Here is a 19,701-nt window from a genome sequence, read left to right as displayed (position 1 = left end):
CCCTGAGAATTCCACTGCAGCTTTGGCCCATTTCCTTCTCTGACTTTTCAGCAAGAGTGAGTTTGGCATGGGATTAAGAAATACATTTTGCTTCTTTGCTGGCAAGAGCTGAACCAACTACTGGGCCAGAAATACTTTTCAGAAACATCACTCGGAAGTCATTCTTTTGATCGGAGACCTCCCTGGAGCACTTCCTTCCCTTTACAAACTGGAACAGCAAAGAGTTTGAATGTTCTAGAAGCTCATATAAAGGATAAGGCTAGATGTATTTGGAAGCTGGTGAATGGAATTTTCTGCTCAGCAGGTAGCCTGTATTTTGGGGCCAAATGACACTCTGCCCAAATAGAATATTTTAAAACTTGTCCTCTCAAGGTCTGGGAAACAATAGTTCATGTGTTCGCTGAGGCAATAATTGTCTGCACCTGCTGAGTCAGGGACAGGGGAGCAGCAGGCACAGCTCCATCCTCTGGTTTCTCTCCTTGTCCAGGGGCCCTGAAGGGGTGCAGCTCGAGAACGCTAACGGCAGTGTTGCCACTGTGACGGGGCTGCAGGTGGGAACCTACGTGTTCACCTTGACTGTCAAAGATGAGAGGAACCTGCAAAGCCAGAGCTCTGTGAATGTCATTGTCAAAGAAGGTACCTCCCTGCCTCGGGTTGGTGCAGCAGCCTCTGGGTCGGATAACTGAGAATCCATCGTCTCTTGTTTGGCTGAGGAATCGGTCAGAGACAGGGTGTGGGGGAGAAGGTTGGGTAAGGGCAGCTGTTACTTGCTTTTCGAAAACAACCTTCACTGAGAGTGACTGTAAGGTGAACTTTAACTTCTTGTGTTCCCTTTCCTCCTTCCTCCTTTCTTTCCTTCTCACTGAATAGGGAAAGGATTAAGGTGTTTTTTTTTAATGCATTTTATTGACTATGCTATTACAGTCATCCCAGTTTTTCCCCCTTTGTCCCCTCCGCCCAGTACCCTTCCTCCCTCCAGCGATCCCCCGCTTAGTTCACGTCATGGGTCGTGCATGCAAGCTCTTTGGCTTCTCCATTTCCTACACTATCCTTAACTTCCCCCTGTTGGACCTACCAATTATGCTTCTTATTCCCTGTACCTTTTCCCATATTCTCCTCCCTCCCCCTCCCTGCTGATAACCCTCCATGTGATCTCCATTTCTGTGATTCTGTTCCTGTTCTGGTTGTTTGCTTAGTTTGTTTTTTTAGATTCAGTTGTTGATAGTTCAAAACTATGAACATTAAAATGGCAACAAAATCACAACTATCAACAACTAAATCTAAGGATTAAGGTTTTTTCCTTTTGCATTTTTACTTTGCCTCTGTGCTGCGAAGACCTGGCATTCCTGTGACTTTCCTGCTAGCTACAGTGACACCTGCTGTCAGACCTTAGAATGGCTGTCCTGCACTGGCGCTGTCTGTGCTGGTCCTAGGAATCTGCATGTTGAAGCCAGCTGGAGGCAAGGGTTGATGGGCCTTGCTCTGGTTCGCAGGCACAATGTTCAGTGATGGCCTTGGCCTTGGGCGAGGGCTATGAGCTGATGGTAGGAAAAACTGTCAGATATGCAGGCGACCCCCACCTGCGGTAACCTGAGCTCAATAAGCACTGGAAAGCACACACCTGAGTAAACAAAGCTGCAGGTGGGGTCCGGGTTAAGAGAGGTCTCTCCTTTTTCTCTGTTACAGTACTAAGGAGGCATCAAAAAAGATGTTCAGAGAATAACATTTTAACCTATATTTTATCTTATTTTAAAGATTTTATTTATTTATTTTTAGAGAAAGGGGGATTGGGAGGGAGAGAGAGGGAGAGAAACATCAATCTGTTGCCTTTTGCACTCCCCCAGTCAGGGACCTGGCCCGCAACCCAAGCACGTGCCCTGACTGGGAATCAAGCTGGTGACCTTTGCGTTTATGGGACGGCACCCAACCCACTGACCCACACTGGTCAGAGCTTAACCCGTATTTTAAAGACAATTTATGGTATTAGCTGGATGAAACCTAAACTCCAAGGCTTTAATCCACTGTGGGCCTTTGTTTCCAATTGTCCTGTACCTCCAAAGCACAGAAATGGATTGCTTTCGGGGAGGCTGCTACAACAATACTAGAGGACTAGAGGACACTGCGCTGGTCCCCTCCATTGTGTGGCATCAGGAGAACATTTCTGGGTGCGGCTGCAGCCTCAGGGCCTGTGGCAGTGGTGGCTTTAAATGTGCAATGTTGCCAGCGGGGACAGGTGCTGGAACCAGTTCTCCATTTAAGATGCATTTGGTGTTTAACTTCCCCATAAGTGTCATGAAGAAGCATTTCTTTTTTCCCAGAATGTTATATTATTTCAATAATTTCTCTTTGCTTAGAAATGAACAAACCACCTATTGCCAAGATAACTGGGAACGTGGTGATAACCTTGCCCGTGGACACGGCAGAGCTGGATGGCTCCAAGTCCTCGGATGACAAGGGAATAGTCAGCTACCTCTGGACCCGGGATGAGGGGAGCCCCGCAGCAGGGGTGAGTGTGCCAGGAGCCGGAGGGCGGTGCCCGGCCACGGTGGTGAGATGGCGAGAGGAGGCCGGGCCCACCATCCTAGGGTCTGTGTTAACCAGGCGGTTCCTCCGTCACAGCCGGATTGCTCTCTGAAATCCGGGGGTGCTACGTGACTGGCCGAGGGGCACTCTGCAAGCCAGTGTGGCACAGGGTGTGTTTCTGCTCCCCCATCCCAGCAGCTGTGGCTGCAGCGCTGTCGCAGAGCAGAGACTGCGTGGAGTTGAAGAGTGCGGCTCAGAGGGGCTTAGCGGTGACAGAGGCAGCCGCCGAGTCCACAGAAGGAGAGTGGTTTTGTGCTGCAGCCTGACCGTGTTGTTCACCCCCACAGGAGGTGCTGAATCGCTCTGACCACCAGCCCGTCCTCTTCCTTTCCAACCTGGTCGAGGGCACCTACACTTTCCATCTGAAAGTGACTGATGCGAAGGGTGAGAGTAGCACGGACCGGACTACTGTGGAGGTGAAACCCGGTGAGTCCGTGTGTGACAGGCCTGGATGGCACTGCTGGGTCAGCCAAGCAGGGCCTCGGTCCTGAGACCCCGCCGGCCCCGGCCTGCACAGAGCCAGGTGGGATATCCAGCTTTGAAAAAAATGCAGAGACCCCAAGCTGAAAAATCCTTCGGGCCTGTCTGTGGCAGCATTACCCCTCCTGCCCACACAGGCACGTGGACCTCCCCTGCTCATCTCAGATGCAGGAGCAGAAACCCAGGCAGGGCTCGCTCAGCGTCACACGGCAGCTGTGTCGGAGCCAGGCCTCTGTGCCCCTTCCTGCAGTTTCTGCTCTGCATGCGACCGATGAGACACGGCTCAGGTGCTCTGGGAATCTGAGCACAGGGATGACTTGAGTCACGATGTCTCATCAGCTCCAGATGCAGAAAACAATTTATTTTTGTGAGTTGAGCCTCAGGCTTTTTCTGACAACCCAGGGAAGGTAAAGTGACTGGTGTCCTTTATATTTCCAGATTTGCCTGGAGGCTTGTTTGGCTTTAGAGAGGAAGTGAGTGCGGGGTGGGATAGGGACCTACTCCATTATCTGGGCTGAGCTCCTGTGTGATGTCGCAGATGGGAAAGGGGCTTGGCAGGTGGTCCATTCCTTGTCCCATCACTCTCTGTTTAAAATCAGATCACAAGGAGCCCAGTAATTATGCAGATTATACATCAGAACAAGCAAAGGGTACATTGAGGTATATGAATAAGGTATTCTGAATAATCATTGAATTTCCAAGTATAGAATAGTCTTTAATATATAATCAAAAGTAAAGCACAGTGGTTTCCCAGTTCCAGAGTTGAAAAGGCACCGTGAGCTGCGATGTGGCTCCTTGTTTCTTGGCTGCCCGGCTTTCCTTTGTGTTGGGCTGTTGTGAAACCTGTAGGGCAGACACACTCGCGTTACTGGTAAGGTGGATGAGATGAGCGTTTTCCCTCCCATGTTGTAGGCAAAGTACAGCAGGTCACCGAAAATCAGATGTGGATCAGGAGAGACTGTTAGATGACTACTGTTAGATGGCTGCTGCCTGGCTGAGGGAGAGGCTTTGTTTATTTTTTAATATTTTATATTTATTTTTAGAGAGACGGGAAGGGAGGGAGAAAGAGAGGGAGAGAAACATCAATGTGTGGTTGCTTCTCACCCCACACTGGGGACCTGGTCCATAATCCAGGCATGTGCCCTGACTGGGAATCGAACTGGTGACCCTTTGGTTCACAGGCTGGCACTTAGTCCACTGAGCCACACCAGCTGGGGCTGGGAGAAGCTTTTAAAACACATGTTCTTTTTTTTCCCACTCCCTTCACTAAACCCAGTTGCCTCCCTGATCCCCAGCACATGCTTGGTCATTCTCAGGGTGACTTAGGGACCATGAGCGCTTTCAAAGCTCTCCAAGCCAACACCGGATGCATCCCTAAGACTTCATCAATGTCCCTTTCCATTTGAAAGGCAGCTGCATTTTTGATGCCCTCATTACTTTCTCTCCTGTGCCCAAGCACACGCACAGGGTGTGTGAACTCCCCTACTTCTAAAGCCATGACTGACCCACATGCTTTCCAGATCCCAGGAAGAACAACCTGGTGGAGGTCATCTTGGACGTCAACGTCAGTCAGCTGACTGAGAGGCTGAAGGGGATGTTCATCCGCCAGATCGGGGTCCTCCTGGGGGTGCTGGATTCCGACATCATCGTGCAAAAGATTCAGCCGTACTCGGAGCAGAGGTAGCTGGGCAATGAATTGCGAGTGGGGGGAGGAGAAAAGGAAAGACCAGGGGCCCCCCGGGCTTCGTGACTGAGCTGAGAAAGCAGTGTGGGTTGGTAGAGAAGGGTGGGCTCTCTGACCAGGAACCACGCGTGGCGTGCCTTCCTGTAACGAGCTCTTCTCTTCTGGAACAGCTCGAGTGCTCTGTGGCAGGCGCTGCGGCAGAGTGTCAGGGCAGGAGGTCAGAAGAGGTCCACTGTGTTGGAAGGCCACAGTCTAGTGGGGGAATAATCAAGTAAACATGTATCATCGGTACAGGGTGGGTTTGCCAGAACGTGTGGTGTCCTGGTGGCAGGGTGGCGAGGGCAGCGACGTCCTTCAGGAGGGCTGGGCCGGGGGGCGGGGGCGGGTAGTCCAGGGATTTTCCACGAGCGGCAAAGCTTGCACTGGTCAAGCGTGGGAGGAACTCAGAACGGGTCTCAGCGTGCACAGTGGGCCTGCGGGAGGGAGGACAGCAGCTCCTCTGGAGAGTCACTGGGTTCAGAGAGCTCCCTGGGCCCGGAGCGCGGGGGAGGGCAGTACTGGCTGTGCCGACTGAGGAAGGTCACATGCAAGCCAGGGGTTCAGTGTTAATCGTTAGGGCAGGAGGACTCGAGTAGTTCTTCGTGCGTGTGACGTTTTTGTTTGTTTTGTTTGTGAAGCAAGGAAATTACCATGATTTCTAAGGGAGTTCAGCAGTGGGAGGGCCAGGCTAAAAGAGGGAGAGGCTGACGGCTGGGAGGTCCATCAGGATGCTCCTGGGCCAGTCTAGTAAAAAGGTGGTGAATGGAGGTAGCAGCGATGGAAATGGAAGAGGAAGAGAAGAGATTAAAACAAAATTCAGAGGTGAATCGAATCGATGGGACTTTGGGGATGAGTGAGGTATCAAACACGAGGCTTTGGTTTGGAGGCCTGAACAGGTGGTGAGTGCCGCTGACTGAAGCCAGGACACAGAAGAATGCCGTTTCCAAGAATGAGGCAGTTTTGACTGTTCTGTTCAGGGCGACTTAGGGAGATGTTTTAGCAGATCATAGCCAGTACAGGCTGGAACTTGGGGTGGAGGAAAAGCCAGAAGTCGGGAACAAGAGCAGGAGCCAAAGCTGTGAGGACAGATGAGTAGTCACACTGGGGGTGTCGAGAGGGCCAAGGACAGAGCTCTGGAGAGCAGCCATATTTAAGGGGGAAGCTTAGAAAGAAGAGGCGGCAAAGGAAACTGAGAAAGAGCAGTCAGAGCGGTGGGGGGAGCCAGGTGGAGCTGGTCTGGAAGTTAAGGGGGGTTGGGCTGCCAAGGGATTCAGATGCAGGTGCCCAGCAAGGTTGTAGGTGTGTGATGGTGAGAGCATTTTACTTAGATGTTGGGGGCAGAGGACAAATTCATCGCATGGTTTGAAGAGATACAGAGATGGTGAGTATAACAACACCTTTTTGAAGAGGTTGGTGCTGAAAAGAATTTGGGGGATATCAACAGAACACTTTTTTAAAAAAGATTGTATTTATTTATTTTTAGAGAGGGAAGGGAGGGAGAAAGAGAGAGAGAGAGAGAAACATCAACGTGCGGTTGCTGGAGGCCGTAGCCTGCAACCCAGACATGTGCCCTGACTGGGAATCGAACCTGCGACGCTTTGGTTCACAGCCTGCGCTCAGTCCATGAGCTATGCCAGTCAGGAACAGAACACTTTTTAAAGACAGGAAATACTTGCACATTTTTATAGACTGAGGGACAGGCACAGAGGAGACGCAGAAGGCAGAGTTTGGTGAGGGGGTTGTCAATGGACATAGGCCTGGGGGACCGAGCCGGAGCAGCACCCTGGAGACGGGAAAGGAGGGAAGACGTGCTGTTGTGGGCGAATGCAGAGGGAGCGAGCATCGAGTTTCAGACCGTGGGTACCAGCATCCTGTTTTGTCTCTGAAACTGGAGACGGGCCCATCTGCTGTGAGGCGGTGGGAGTGAGGTGGGCAGCCCACGGAAAGTGGGAAAGGTTGGGGACAGCAGCGCCTGGAAAGGGTGCCGGCCCTGAGCCATACTGGGGTCTCAGCCGAGGTTAGAGACACGCGACGAGATCGAGATCGGTGGTTCCCGGCTTGGGCTACGTCAGAGAATTGATCACCTGGGGCTTTCATGAACACGCCACTACCCCCACCTCACCCCAGAGATGACGGTGCTCTCGGTCTAGAGCGAGGTCTTGGCACCAACAGTCTGAAAGCTCCCAGTGGACCTAAGGTACAGCTGGGGTTCCCTGGGTCCGAGGCAGCATGGGGACCAGGACTTTCTTTGTGAGCTCTGCTCAGCAGGGAGGGGCAGGCAGGGGAAGTGGCTGCTTGGACCCACCCAGGCTGGTGGGAACAGGCCAGACACAAACCGTGCTGGTGAGAACAGTGAGGAAGGGCATGCTCGCAGGCTGGGTGTCGCTGGGGGCCTGAGGGAGAGAGCAGCATCGGGTGGCTGGGTTTCTGGCTTCGACTGGCTTGGCTTAGCTGAGGAACTCTGGAGGGATTGGGTCATTGGAGGGAGCTAGTTCATATATTACAGTGGGGAAAGTGTGGCCCTTCCCAGACACGGTGCTTCACCTCCCCAAACCTGTTGTGTCTCTTGCGAGGTGCGGGTTCCCATTTTGTAGGCTGTTACAGAGGGTCCGATAAGACAGCGTTTGTGTAGTCCCTGCCACACAGGGAGTGCTCAGTGAGTGGTTATTATGCATTTACTTTGAGACATGTTGGATTTGAGGTGCCTGTGGACGGTCTGGGGTAGATATTCTGGCAAGCATTTGCAGGTAGATATGGTCATTCAGCAGCGGCATGGGGAGGGGAGATAAAGATTTGAGATTTACTGGTATATAGACAGAAGTCGAAACTATAAGCATGGATTAGATAACTACAGAAGATAATGAGAAATGGACCACAGACCTTCTATGTAAAGATTTGTTTCTTGATTCTGGAATTTGTGATACCCCATTGTTAGCCTTCTGCAGCTGGCTTCTAGAATGTCTTTCCTGCCAGTGCTTCCCAGACTTGTATGTCATGCCACACAGAAAATGATGCTGTTTACATAGCACTTTGGGAATAAATGGACTTACCCTGTGAGCAGCTGGTCCCCCCCAGCTGTGCCGTGTGCCTCCGTGGGTCCGTGTGTTGGGCGCCGCTATGAACCCAGTGTGACTCCCGGAGTTGGGAAGGTCCGTCTGTGAGACGAACATGAAGTCAAGAAGCAGGGCACCCAAAATTGAGGCCAAGCCGGAGACAGGTGTGGTGCCACCCAGGTGTGAGTTTAGACGTGGTCTGCCTCGGACAGAAATTGACAGGAAGCAGGTTCTGAGCATGGAGTGACATAAACTTGTACCAGCCACCCCATTGTGGAGTCTTTCTTGTTGCTGTCATAGTAACGATCATTTTGGCTAATGGATAATTCTTGGATGCCATCTCATTATTTACATTTTACAAAGCATTGTGGTTTGGCTTATAAGAAACCCACGCACAAACCCAACAGCACCACAGTCTCAGCTGTTAATGGTAGCAGGGATGTCGTCATAACCAAATCCCCATTTTCCTGACCTGCGGTTACCTGTTTGGCATGGGTTGTCTTGTTAGCTGGGGCGGCGTAGGGCATTCTAAAAGCACAGGCTGTGGAGTCAGGGACATCAGGGTTGGGATCTGGCTCTGCCATCATTAACTGTGTGACCTTGGGCAAGTTACTTAACACCTCTGAGCCCAGTGCTGTCCTCTGAAATGGGGCTGACGCTGTAACCCTTTCTCACTGGCTTGCTGGGAGAGAATGCATGTAATTCTCAGCGCAGGCCCTGGCTTAAGCAGAAGGTACTTAGCTACCGCTGTCGTTGGTGACAGCTCCGGCTCATTCATACGTACTGCTGCATGTCTCTACAGCACCAAGATGGTATTTTTTGTTCAAAATGAGCCTCCCCACCAGATCCTCAAAGGCTACGAGGTGGCAGCGATGCTCAAGAATGAGCTGCGGAAGCAAAAGGCAGACTTTCTGGTGTTCAGAGCCCTGGAAATCTACACTGTCAGTGAGTATGCTGGGGTGTCGGGAACAAGAGCCTGCCCAGTGGCCACCCTCACCCGTCATTCCCCCCGTCCTCTGCCTTCACCCGCTGTGCCCAGGAACACCGAGATAACCTCTTCCCCCGACTGTCATGACCAGGAGAGTCCTGACTGGTCGAGGCTCTTAACCTGGGGTCTGTGGGCCCCTGAGATAGGGTTCAGAGGGGCTGTATGTTTGGGGAGAAATTACATTCTTCTTTTCATTAACCACTAACCGAACTTGATTATTGCCCTCAATTATGAAAGTAGGCAACAGACTACAGTATCATTAATGCAGCCTGTGACTTCGAGGCAATGGAGTCGCAGATGATTTTCTGTCGCACAACCTGCTGAAATTGTCTTACTCATCACTCCCTCAGAGTTACCAGTTATTAGATCCACTTCCAGATCTTGCTGTTCCTTTGTTTCATTCTTTTTTTTTTTGAATCCTCACTGGAGGACATGCTCACTGAGCTTAGAGAGAGGGGAAGGGAGGGAGACAAAGGGAGAGGAACACTGATGGTTGCCTCTCTATGTGCCCCGACTCAGGGACCGAACTCAAAACCTAGAAATGTGCCCTGATCAGGAATTGAACCCCTGACCTTTCAGTTTATGGGATGATGCTCCAACCGACTGAGCCACACTGACCAGGGTGCTGCTTCATGTTTTAATAAAAGCACACATATATTATTTTAAAAATCATATTCTTAGGTATTAAAAACATGTTCAATGTAATTACTTTCCTTTGTAATACTACACATTTTATTTTGGCAATAATAATTTCGCCAATTAAATTATTCCGAGAAGGGCATCTGCAGGATGAGAAATGTTAACACCTGCTGGCACACAGAATGAACCAGGTGGAAACAGGCTGGAACCGAGTTCCAGTGGCTTTTCCCACTGCTCCAGTCCCACCCAACCAGGATGGTAATCCCGGGGCACTGCACCCCGGGCCACCGACCGGGTGCTCCCCGGCACATAGGCACTGGGAGCGGGCTTTCCTCTGGCTCTGACCCCTGCTGTCTTGTATCTCTTTGCCACCGTGGTCAGCGTGCCAGCTGAACTGTTCAGACCACGGCCACTGTGACTCGTTCACCAAACGCTGCATCTGTGACCCTTTCTGGATGGAGAATTTCATCAAGGTGCAGCTGAGGGATGGAGACAGCAACTGTGGTGAGTATTCCGCTTGGCACCGAGCCAGCTGACTTGGCACCGAATGCGGTTCTGCGTTGAGTGAGTGGGTGTTGGTGTTTCCGAGGCAGATGAGCAAGCGGAGACAAGAACTTTGTGTATTTTCTGTTTGCAGAGGATTTTTACTTCTTTCCTCCGCACTTGCCCAAGGTTAGAGGGAAGCTCTGAAGCAGTGGTATAAGAACCAAACTTAAGTCACACCAACTGCGAATCGCAGCCCAAACCAGACCGGCCCCAAGGCCTGCCGTCTTTCCGGGGTGCCTGCACGCCACAGCCTCCTGGGAGCCTTCTGCTTTCTTTCCCCCCGAACCCCACTCCCTCTGTTAAAGCTGTGAAAGCTCCTTCCTCTGCCCCACTGCCCCAGGGTCTCAGAGAAGAGACAGGGTTAAAGCTACAGTTCCTTAGACTCTGAGGTCTCACCTTCCCTGGGGAGCCCTGGGGTCCTTCTGATCTACTAGGGAATGGCCCCACCTTGGGCCAGACCTCCCTCCAGCCTCTCTCCACACCCGACTTTCATTTTTCTTGGCAGAGTGGAGCGTGTTATATGTTATCATCGCTTGCTTCGTCATTGTTGTTGCCTTGGGAACCCTGTCCTGGACTCTGGTCTGTTGTTGTAAAAGGTAAGATGGGTTCTCCTTAGAAATTCATTCGGGCTTCTAGTCCCGTAGTCATTCATCAGAGAGATACCGGCCCGTTCCATGGGGGAGGCGCTGAGTCCTGGGTTCCTCCCTTCCCGTCACTGCTGTAGTGGTTTGGCCCAGCCAAGGCTTGCGCACCAAGGCTTTCCCCGCCTTGGACACCGCTGAGGGCGGAAGCACACTCCTGCAGCCAGTGGCTGTCAGCACGGTGATTTGCAATGTGGGGAGTATGGCCAGGGTGGGAGTGGGTGGGAGTGGGTGTGGACCTTGATCACACCTCCAGGGCATAGTCTTTCAGCACTCAGTAGCTCAGCCCCGCCACCTTAGCACCTGAGTTCTTCCTTTTTTCCTGCCTTCCTTCCTTCCTAGAAGGGATTCACGTGTCCACATGCTTTCACGTAGTTGTAGTCTTAGGTTGGTCGGGGTTAAGTGTTACGGGTTGTTTCATTTGGTCTTCCTATCTGGTCTTATAATATTTAATGGTGATGCTTACTGCATGTTTTTCATTATTAATAAGTATTATTTCTACATTTACTGTGTGCCAAGCACCACGATAACACTTTATAGATACTGTGTTTTAATACGCACGACACCCTTTTCTCACCTTACAGATAGGAAAATGATATCCCTCACCCATGGGCACGGTTAGCAGGTGGCACCGCTGGGAGTCCCCTGCTATCACCACACGTAAAACTTGAGAAAACTCAAAGAATTTTTAAAAATTCCCACCAACCTAAGACAACCACCATTCACAGCTTTTTTGGTTTAATGCTTGCTTCTCTCCCCCACACCCCTCAGCACAGGATTTTCAGTCTCTCCATTTTTAACCAATCTGTCCATCAGTGCCACTTGGGACCGGTGAGTCCAGGCCAAGACACTCATATTTCCCTTGCCTCTTCCCAGAGCTGGTAAGGCCTGTTTGAGGAGCAGGTTGCAGTGGCCGCCTTCGGTGGTGGGCTGCCTGCATCTTACACACAGCCCCTCTCCTGAGCAGCGGAGGGCCCTGTGTTTTTCAGGCAAAAAGGAAAGCCCAAGAGAAAAAGCAAGTACAAGATCCTGGACGCCACGGACCAGGAAAGCCTGGAACTGAAGCCAACCCCCCGAGCAGGTAGTGGCCTGGGGAGCGGGGGCCGGGGGCACCTACATTTGCGTACTCTCCCTGGGAAGAGTTGCCGTCACTGGTTCCCTCCTAAATGCATCATTAGCCACTGTTTGTGCTGGAAGAGCCTTCTGTCCACCCCTGAGGAAGGCCGAGGGTGGGCAGGGCCCTGTGCTGGCAGGCACGGCTGAGGACCAGCCCTGGTGGCCGGGCTCACTCCTCGGCAGAGCTTGGCTAGGCCTGTTCCGTTCCTTTGCCTGCTCGGTCCCCTCAGGATCCTGTCCTGGAGTTCAGCTTTTCAGGCTGCCCCTGCAGTCAGGCTCAGGGGACTGTGGTCTCTCCTTTTGGCCAGCAAGGCGAGGCAGTGATGAGGTCAGAGCGCCTCCTCTCCAGTGTTTCCGGCAGGCCCGCGGCTCCGTCCTGGACCTCCTGGACCGAGCGCAGGCGGAGGGCAGGCGCCCTGCTGCCCCGGGACGGGGGACAGGGGACGGGCCTGCGAGAGCCGGGTCGGGAGAGGCCCCTCCTCGCCGGGCTCAGTCACCGGCTCCGTCCCTCATGGATGCCGCAGCACAGGCATTGTCTGTCTTGGGGGGCTGGATGCTTCGTAGAGCTCTTTCTAAACTTTCTGAATGTAACTATTTCTATTCCAAATAATTATTCATCATTAGGAGAGGCAGTAGGGAAAAGAAAGAGTTGTAAGACAGGCCTCCTCCTCAGAGTTTCAGTCACGTGAGGGAGGAAAGGCTCACCTGAAGACAAATGGCCACTGGCCGCCTGGGCTCCACACCCGGGCAGCTCGGTTAGAGAGCGCGGTGGGGTGGGGCCTGGAGCTGGCGGGCGGTAAACCGAGACGTGCAGCCAGGGCATCCGCCCGCAGATGCTGGGAGCGGAGGCCTGGAGGTCAGAATGTGCACAGGCCGCCCTCCGCACAGCAGCCACGGTTGTCTTCATGCTGCTCTGACCGCGCACCCCCCCCCCCCCAAGTCCTTCAGTGGCACACTTCAGGTCCGGTGGGCACGGCCGTGGTGGGACAGCAGTTTGCTTCTCCGAGCTCCTCCTTCCTTCTGCTCTCTCCTCCTGGTTCATGTCTCTGTCCAGAAAGCTCCCTCTCAACCCTCCCTTAACCTGCTACTTGAAGTCGCGCTCACCTTTCCCCGTCAGTTCAGCACGTCTATATTTTATTAGTGATGCGTTTGTCTCCCTCCCGGTCAGTGAAATTCTTGAGGGCAGGGAATCTGGGAAAACGGATTGACACAGACACTCGCGCGCGCACACACACACACACACAGACGTGACCACGGAAGGTCTTTCTAAAGAATGAACGGCAGACCCGAGACCCGAGGGACGAGGAGTTAGACACGTGAAGGCTGGGAAGCAGCACTCCAGGGCCCAGCGGGCGAAGGCCCAGCTGCTGGAAAGGGCGGAGAGCATCTGAGGAGGTAGACAGGCACTGGCGAGAAGGCGGGTGGCCTGAGGCTGGACAGGGAGCGGGGAACTTGCTGTGGCCTCCTTCTACGAGCAATGGGGAGCCACCAATAATTTTTAAGGGGCAAACGATGCGGTGTGATTTACATTTTGAAAAGACAGCTGTGGCTGCTGTGTGGAGGAACGGAAGAGGGCAGGAGTAGTGAGGGGAGGGTCAGTGGTAGAGGTGGTGGGACAGAGGGGCCGGCAGCTTCTGGATTGGGTTTGGGGGGAGACGTGACAAGGTCCGTGCTGTGTTGGCTGAGGGGTGTGAGAGACAGAAGTAGAGGGTGGCCCCCAGGCCACTTGTTTGGGCACCTGTGAGGCGGGCAATGTTACTCTGAGCTGAGGCAGCCTGGAAGAAATGGAGATCAAGCATGTGGTTTGGGGCAGGAATGAATGAGGACGAGGAAGTGAGGCTGGAAGATCGAGGACCAGATTGGGGAAAGAGCCGCACATCAACCTAAGGAATTAAGCATTTATTTTGATGGCGATGAGAAGTGACATATTGAAAGCTCTGGCTTCAGAAATTTAGTCTAATGACAATGTTTTTTACTGACTGCAGAGGAGAGATTACAGGTGCAGGCCAGCAGGATTGCCGTGATGGCCGGAGGAGGAGGTAGTGATGGCTTGAACAGCATAGTGTTCTTGGACCGCAGGGACGGGCAAGGTCACGGCTGACTTCCAACCTGAGACAGAGAATGGCAGCACTGTTGACAGAATTAGGACATTCGGTGCAGTTGATGGTTTGGGTAAGAGAAGATGAATTACACTGAATTGAGCAGAGAGCAGTTAGGACTAGAAGTGTCAGCGGAGAAATCTACCTGCAGGTGAGAGTCAGAAACACCCAAGTGGATCAGACCCCTCCTGGGGAGAATGTGGAGGGAGAAGAGCCCAGGGCTGAGGAGCCTAAGGCTGGTCCTCAAAGAGGGGGAGGGGCGTCACTAGTGTGTGGCCAGCAGTTTGCTGCTGCAGGGCCAGAACTGCCCACACACTGGTTCGGTTTCTGGTCACCTGCAGAGCCCAAGCAGTGGTGGGTGACGGCAGAAATGAAAGTGCAGGTTATGGAGGGAGGAAGCAGGCAGTGAGGAAACGGAGACATTAAATATTTAAAAGTCCTTGTGGAGGTTGAGCGATGAAAAGTGGAGAAGCAGCAGAATGGGGGTTGGAAAGCAAAGCTTTATTGGACGGGTTTCTCTCAGGGAGCAAGTCTGGGCAGAGATGCAGAAGACATTGAGGATGGAGGGAGAAGGGCAGACACCTCTTTTGAGGCGGGAGGGAGGGAAAGCTAGCTGCTGGTGCCAAGAAGTGCTGGGCTGAAAGGCAGAACCAAAGCAGGCTTCTTGTGAAAGGGGAGGGTGGCAAGGGAGAGCCACAGGGTGGCAGTCCCATCTATGTAACTAGGGCGGAACTAGATGAGGCTCAGCAGGCCCTTCTCTGGAGGAAGGTGTCCAGCTGAGGGGGCCGTGCGGGTGCCTCTGGATTTGGGGTGGGTCTGACCAGGCCAGAACCCCTGGCTCCTGTTCTGGACTTTGTGGATTAGCGGGCACAGCCCAGGGCAGTCACTCGTAGGATTCGAGACGGTATTGCATACGGCGTGGCACTGAAGATGCTGAGCTGGAAGGGCGAGTCGAGTGCGGTGGTGTGTTGCAGAGGAAGAGGACGTGTGTAGAAGCGTTGCTGGGAGCCAGGCGGAGCCTGGATGCAGAGCGGCTGCGGAAGTAGCACGGCCCGGGCTGGGCGAGCCGTTGGGCCCAGAGGCTGCCAGGCGGATCGTGGGGGACGCCCGGCTCGGGAGATTGGTTCACATTTGGCAGCCGTTGTTTATGATTTTGTTTTGCTACTCTATTGATCTTTTTAAAACCATTCTATTGAAGTATATTAGGTTGAACTGTGTGAAATTACTATCTGGCCAATAAAAATGGCAGTTTTTTTGTGGTTCAACCTAGTATGTACAGAAAATTGTCAACACAGCTCAATGAATTTTCACAAGTGAACAGGCCCATGTAATCAGCGCCCCAGAAGTGCCTTTGTGCTTCTCTCCAGCCACCCCCACCGACCATTTCTGGTGTCTTGGAGTAGTTTATACCAACAGAATCAATGTGTTGGGCTCCTTTCACTCGACATTACATTTATGACATTCATCCATATTAGGTTTAGCAATAGTTCGTTCATTCTCACTGCTGTGTAATTTCCACTGTGAATATTTTAATTGGTCAGGGATACTGTTGGTGGGCAATTGCTTTCTTTCCATTTTTGGCTGTCATGAGGAGTGCTGCTGTGAATGTCCCTCTTCCTTGTCCTTGAGCGGACACAGGCATGGATTTCTGTTAGGTGTAGACCTAGGAAGGCACTTGCTTTGTGATAGGTGTGTCTCTTCAGCTCCCACTGAAGTTAGCAGTTTCTCAGCTTGCATTGTTCAGTGGGGGAAGTCCACTCAGCTCTTCAAGCAGAGCAGGAATCCGCGGTGGGGGGCCCTGGGTGAGTGCTGTGTACTGTGGAGCAGGGAGCATTTGCTTCCCTTCCCCGACTCCCATCTTCTGCAGCGTTGACCCAGAAGGGCGGTGGGGAAGAAGGGACGCTTCCAGTGGGGACTGGGAGGAGAAAGCCCCCGAAGTCACGGAGAAGCAGGGGTATTTACTCTGTAGGAGCACAGCAGGGGTTTTGAGGACCTTGAGCCTTCCCTGGGCCTGGTTCTTATGCTGGCCACAGCCCCCACTTTGTAGAAGCCCTGGATGCGAGTAGCACTCTTCTTTGGCCCTGCAGCTCCGCCATCCTGAGACTCAGTGGGAGGTGGAGCTCTCTGCAGTCACGTCCTAGAACAGGACCCCTGAGATGGTCTGCAGGGTGTGGTTCCTGGGTGACAGATGCCGTCAAGAGTCTGGCTGCCCCCAGCATTCACAGCCTTCAGTCATGTCTGGCCAGGAAGGGGCACAATGGCTGAGAATCATCTCAGGACATTTGTTTTCTGGGGCTCTGGGTGGGACCAGGGGAGGGAGCGTGATTGTCAGATGATGAGGGTTCACACTTCACCTGACTACTGGTTACCTTATAGAGAAAGGAGGTAGCTCCTTTCTGCTGGGGGTGGGCAGTGCCAGGGGCCAGAGCACTGCCGAGCAGGGTTCTCGCTGTTGGCAATTCCCCTCTGCAGTCCTGCTCTCTCAGCCTTCCTTTTGCTTTCTCTGGAATAGTACTGGTACCAGCCAGGGGGCAGCCATCTTGCTGTGGGATGGGATCTGCCCTAAAGCCATCGCCAGACCACACTGTGCAGCGTGGCCTCTGCAGCCATAGGCATAGAACTGAAGGTAACCTCCATGGCTTGCAGAATCTGACATCTTTTCTGATCTCAGGTGCTTCTTACGGGTCCTTGTTTGTGTGGTCCGATGAGCTGATGGCTTGGGGCTATTTCTGAGAACCTCTACTCCAATCGGGCTCTCCCAGCAGGGAGAGCCTCCTGAGCCCTGTGCCTGCTGTCCCACCTCCGGTGCCAGCTCAGTGAAGCCCGAGCAAACATCCCCATAGAGTGAAAGTCATATCCTCTGTCAGTGTCAGGCACTCTGGCAAGCACATCACATCCATACCGAGCCAGGGCACCGTGGAAGCTCATTCTTTAGAGCTTCTGTTCTCTGTTGTAATTTCCTGCCTTGAGAATGTCACTCTGTCCATACAGGGAGATAAGACATAGCACATTTGAGAGAGAGAGAAAATATCATTGGGTGGCATTAATCAAAGCTACTGGAGATAAACAATCAGCATTGGAACTGTTTGTTGATGGCCAGTTTATAGACACCCCTTATGGGGCTGTCCCAATAAGCAGCCACCAAGAGCACTCAGGAAGCCTCCTTCCCATCTGCCCCTCCCAGTCCCTCTGCTCCTCTTCAGGCTGGGGAAGGATGTGGCTCCTAATTCTCGGGTCCCCTCTCTCCCTCGCAGGCATCAAACAGAAAGGCCCAGTGCTGAGCAGCAGCCTGATGCACTCCGAGTCCGAGCTGGACAGCGATGATGCCATCTTCACTTGGCCAGACAGAGAGAAGGGCAAGCTCCTGCATGGTCAGAATGGCTCCGTGCCCAACGGACAGACCCCGCTTAAGGCCAGGAGCCCACGAGAGGAGATCTTATAGCCAGCCACCTGGTCTGTCTCCTCAGGGGAGGGTTGGCAGTGCCAGGGTCCAGAGCGTTGCCAGGCTGGTTCTCACACTTCCCATTTCAGTGGGCAGCTGTTCTCCCAGCATCTGCTGGTCACTCCCCCCGTCATCCCCAACCGGAGCTGCTAGCACCTGCATCCAGAGACATTCTCCAGGAACCCCTGAACAAAGCTGTGAATGAAGAGGTTTCCTCTTTATACTCATCTGGTAGCCACCCCCCTCCAAAATATCCTCACCTCAGGGCCTCCTTTTTTTTTTGCAAACCCCTCCCTGCTCCGAGGGTGGACACAGCCAGCTCTGATGGTATTGCTGCTGCTCCCAGGGCACCTGCCCAGTGAGGCCTGGCTGTGCCCCACACAACCTAGGTACAGAACCAAGCACCACCAGCCTCCTGACTCCAAGAGCCTGCTCCACGTTCTTCGTTCTCTTCTCTGGGATGGAGCGGACCGTCTCGCCAGGGCCAGAGAAGTGGCACCCTTCCTGCTCACTGCAGATGGCAGGCTGGTAGTGCAGAAGCGGTGTCAGGCCCAAGATTAGGGGAGAACTGGCTGTCGTCAGAGCAGCTGGGTTGGACATAGGCTGCCTCTCCCTCTCCTGAACAGTGCTGGCTGCTTCAGGGATCAGGCCACCAGTCCCTGTGCCCAGAGGAGACAGCCACAGCTAGACTGGAATGTTATGGCATGAAAGCGCATGTGTGTGACTGTCCCACCGTGTTCTCCTCTATGTCCGACTGTCTTCTTGTCTCTTGCGTGTGTGTGCACACTGGAGTGTGTATGCGTGCATCAGCTCCTTGTAGAGCTCTTGGCTGCTCTGAGGCAACCTTGAATTGGAAAGACGTTCAGCTCCTTGGACTTCCTGATTCCCTCCGGCCATTTCCTCAGCCATTGTGTCTGGCTGTTAAGGAATGGGAGCTTTGGGGGAGTGACTTTTTAAAAAGAAACTTACAGTTTATACTACTACACTACTGCCTGTTGTGAGATGATTAAACATGCTATTTAATTGTACCTGTGTGTGCTGAGTGTGCTGCTTTGTGCTCCATCACTGACCTGTATCACGGGTGCAGCTATCTGTGCGTCCCTGTGAAGGGAACCTTCCTCCAGCAGGGAAGTCCCAGGAGTGGCATCAGCGCTGTGGCTGTTGGTGGAGGATGGTGTCACTCCTGGCCCTGATGCCAGCTGCTCTGGCTTTCTGGGAGGGGTTTGCTGTCCTTTCTCACACACCTATAGCTCCCCCTCGCTCCAGGGCCTAATGCCCAGGCTATGGGCCCTTGCTAGAAAGAACACCAAACAGAGGGCATCCTCTCATTTCTGGAACCCCACTGGGTACTGTGTGCAGAGAGGAAACTTACCAGGAAGCAAAACTCAAAACCCCTAGGGCTGAAGGCTGCAGCCTTGGCCTTCCTGTTTGGGGGGAAGACTGATTCTTGTTCTTCCAGCTTCCCTTTGGTCCACCTGGTAAGTGGAAGGAGCTGAAGAGGTGGTCACACACACACTGATAATTAACTCTCCAAAAACAGGTATGGAAAAAAGGTGGGTGAAATTGGGCCATCAGCCCCTAGAAAAGAGTTTCAGGAGATCAGGCCCCTATACAGTCTTTGGTTAAGCCCAGGCCACTGTTATAACCCCTTCCACTTACCTAACCCCCTAGTTTGTGCTTGGTGGTGGTGGCGGCTACCCAGTTTCCAAGATTTCCAGCACTGGGGCTATGGCTGCCATTCCTGTGCGCCCCCACCCCCAAAGAAGAGCTCTGAGTTGTTCAGGTTTGACTTTGAAAGGTATTTATCAGGCTTTTTGGCTCACAAGGCAAAAAAAGTAAAGTTCATGGGAAGGACAGGTCTCGGCCAACTTTCCATCCAATTCGCAGTGTAGGTTCAAACTACACTTCAGATTTCCCTCCCCCCTCGAGTCTAAGCTAACCAGCACGTTTTTGTGCATCAACACCTGTGGTTCCCACGAAGGCTGCTTAAAAGAATCACCTGGGCCACTTTTTGTTTTACTTAATTGTGAGATTTAAAAAATTTTTTTTTAAAGATTTTATTTATTTATTTTTAGAGAGGGAAGGGAGGGAGAAAGAGAGAGAAACATCAATGTGCGGTTGCTGGGGGTCATGGCCTGCAACCCAGGCATGTGCCCTGACTGGGAATTGAAGCTGCGATGCTTTGGTTCGCAGCCCGTGCTCAATCCACTGAGCTACGCCAGCCAGGACCTGAGCAACTTTTAAACCGCACTGGTACCTGGAACCCACATCCAGAAGGTTTTGGTTTTTGAACATTTAACTGATCTTTTATTAATTCCTCAGATAATTTGTACAGTCACACCATGCCCTTGATGAGTAGGGAATAACGCTTAGCAGCTCAGCCTCAAGACC

At 52.7% G+C, this 19,701-nt stretch overlaps 1 protein-coding gene and 1 long non-coding RNA gene across 6 annotated transcripts in view; one reads left to right on the top strand and one right to left on the bottom strand.

Annotated features, from left to right (window-relative positions):
- KIAA0319L (KIAA0319 like) overlaps positions 1–17,852 on the top strand; it is a 98,280-nt gene extending 80,428 nt beyond the window's left edge. For all 5 annotated transcript variants that reach the window (XM_028511761.2, XM_028511763.2, XM_028511762.2 and 2 more), the window contains 9 exons: positions 488–636; positions 2,355–2,506; positions 2,871–3,009; positions 4,584–4,743; positions 8,642–8,784; positions 9,848–9,970; positions 10,518–10,608; positions 11,643–11,734; positions 17,123–17,852. In XM_028511761.2, the coding sequence (XP_028367562.2) occupies positions 488–636; positions 2,355–2,506; positions 2,871–3,009; positions 4,584–4,743; positions 8,642–8,784; positions 9,848–9,970; positions 10,518–10,608; positions 11,643–11,734; positions 17,123–17,310 (1,237 nt within the window). In that variant the 3' untranslated portion in view covers positions 17,311–17,852. The remainder of the gene's footprint in view (positions 1–487; positions 637–2,354; positions 2,507–2,870; positions 3,010–4,583; positions 4,744–8,641; positions 8,785–9,847; positions 9,971–10,517; positions 10,609–11,642; positions 11,735–17,122) is intronic.
- Positions 17,853–18,780: 928 nt separating this feature from the next.
- Positions 18,781–19,701, bottom strand: LOC118500562. The gene is made up of 2 exons (XR_004903132.1): positions 19,540–19,701; positions 18,781–19,309 (listed from the first exon to the last, which is right to left on the bottom strand). It is a non-coding gene; the product is annotated as an uncharacterized LOC118500562 (long non-coding RNA).

The sequence above is a fragment of the Phyllostomus discolor genome, chromosome 5 (genome assembly GCF_004126475.2).
Source record: "Phyllostomus discolor isolate MPI-MPIP mPhyDis1 chromosome 5, mPhyDis1.pri.v3, whole genome shotgun sequence".
Taxonomy (NCBI): Eukaryota; Metazoa; Chordata; class Mammalia; order Chiroptera; family Phyllostomidae; genus Phyllostomus; species Phyllostomus discolor.
Note: the sequence above shows the minus strand (reverse complement) of the source record. Positions and strands in the feature narration are given on the sequence as shown.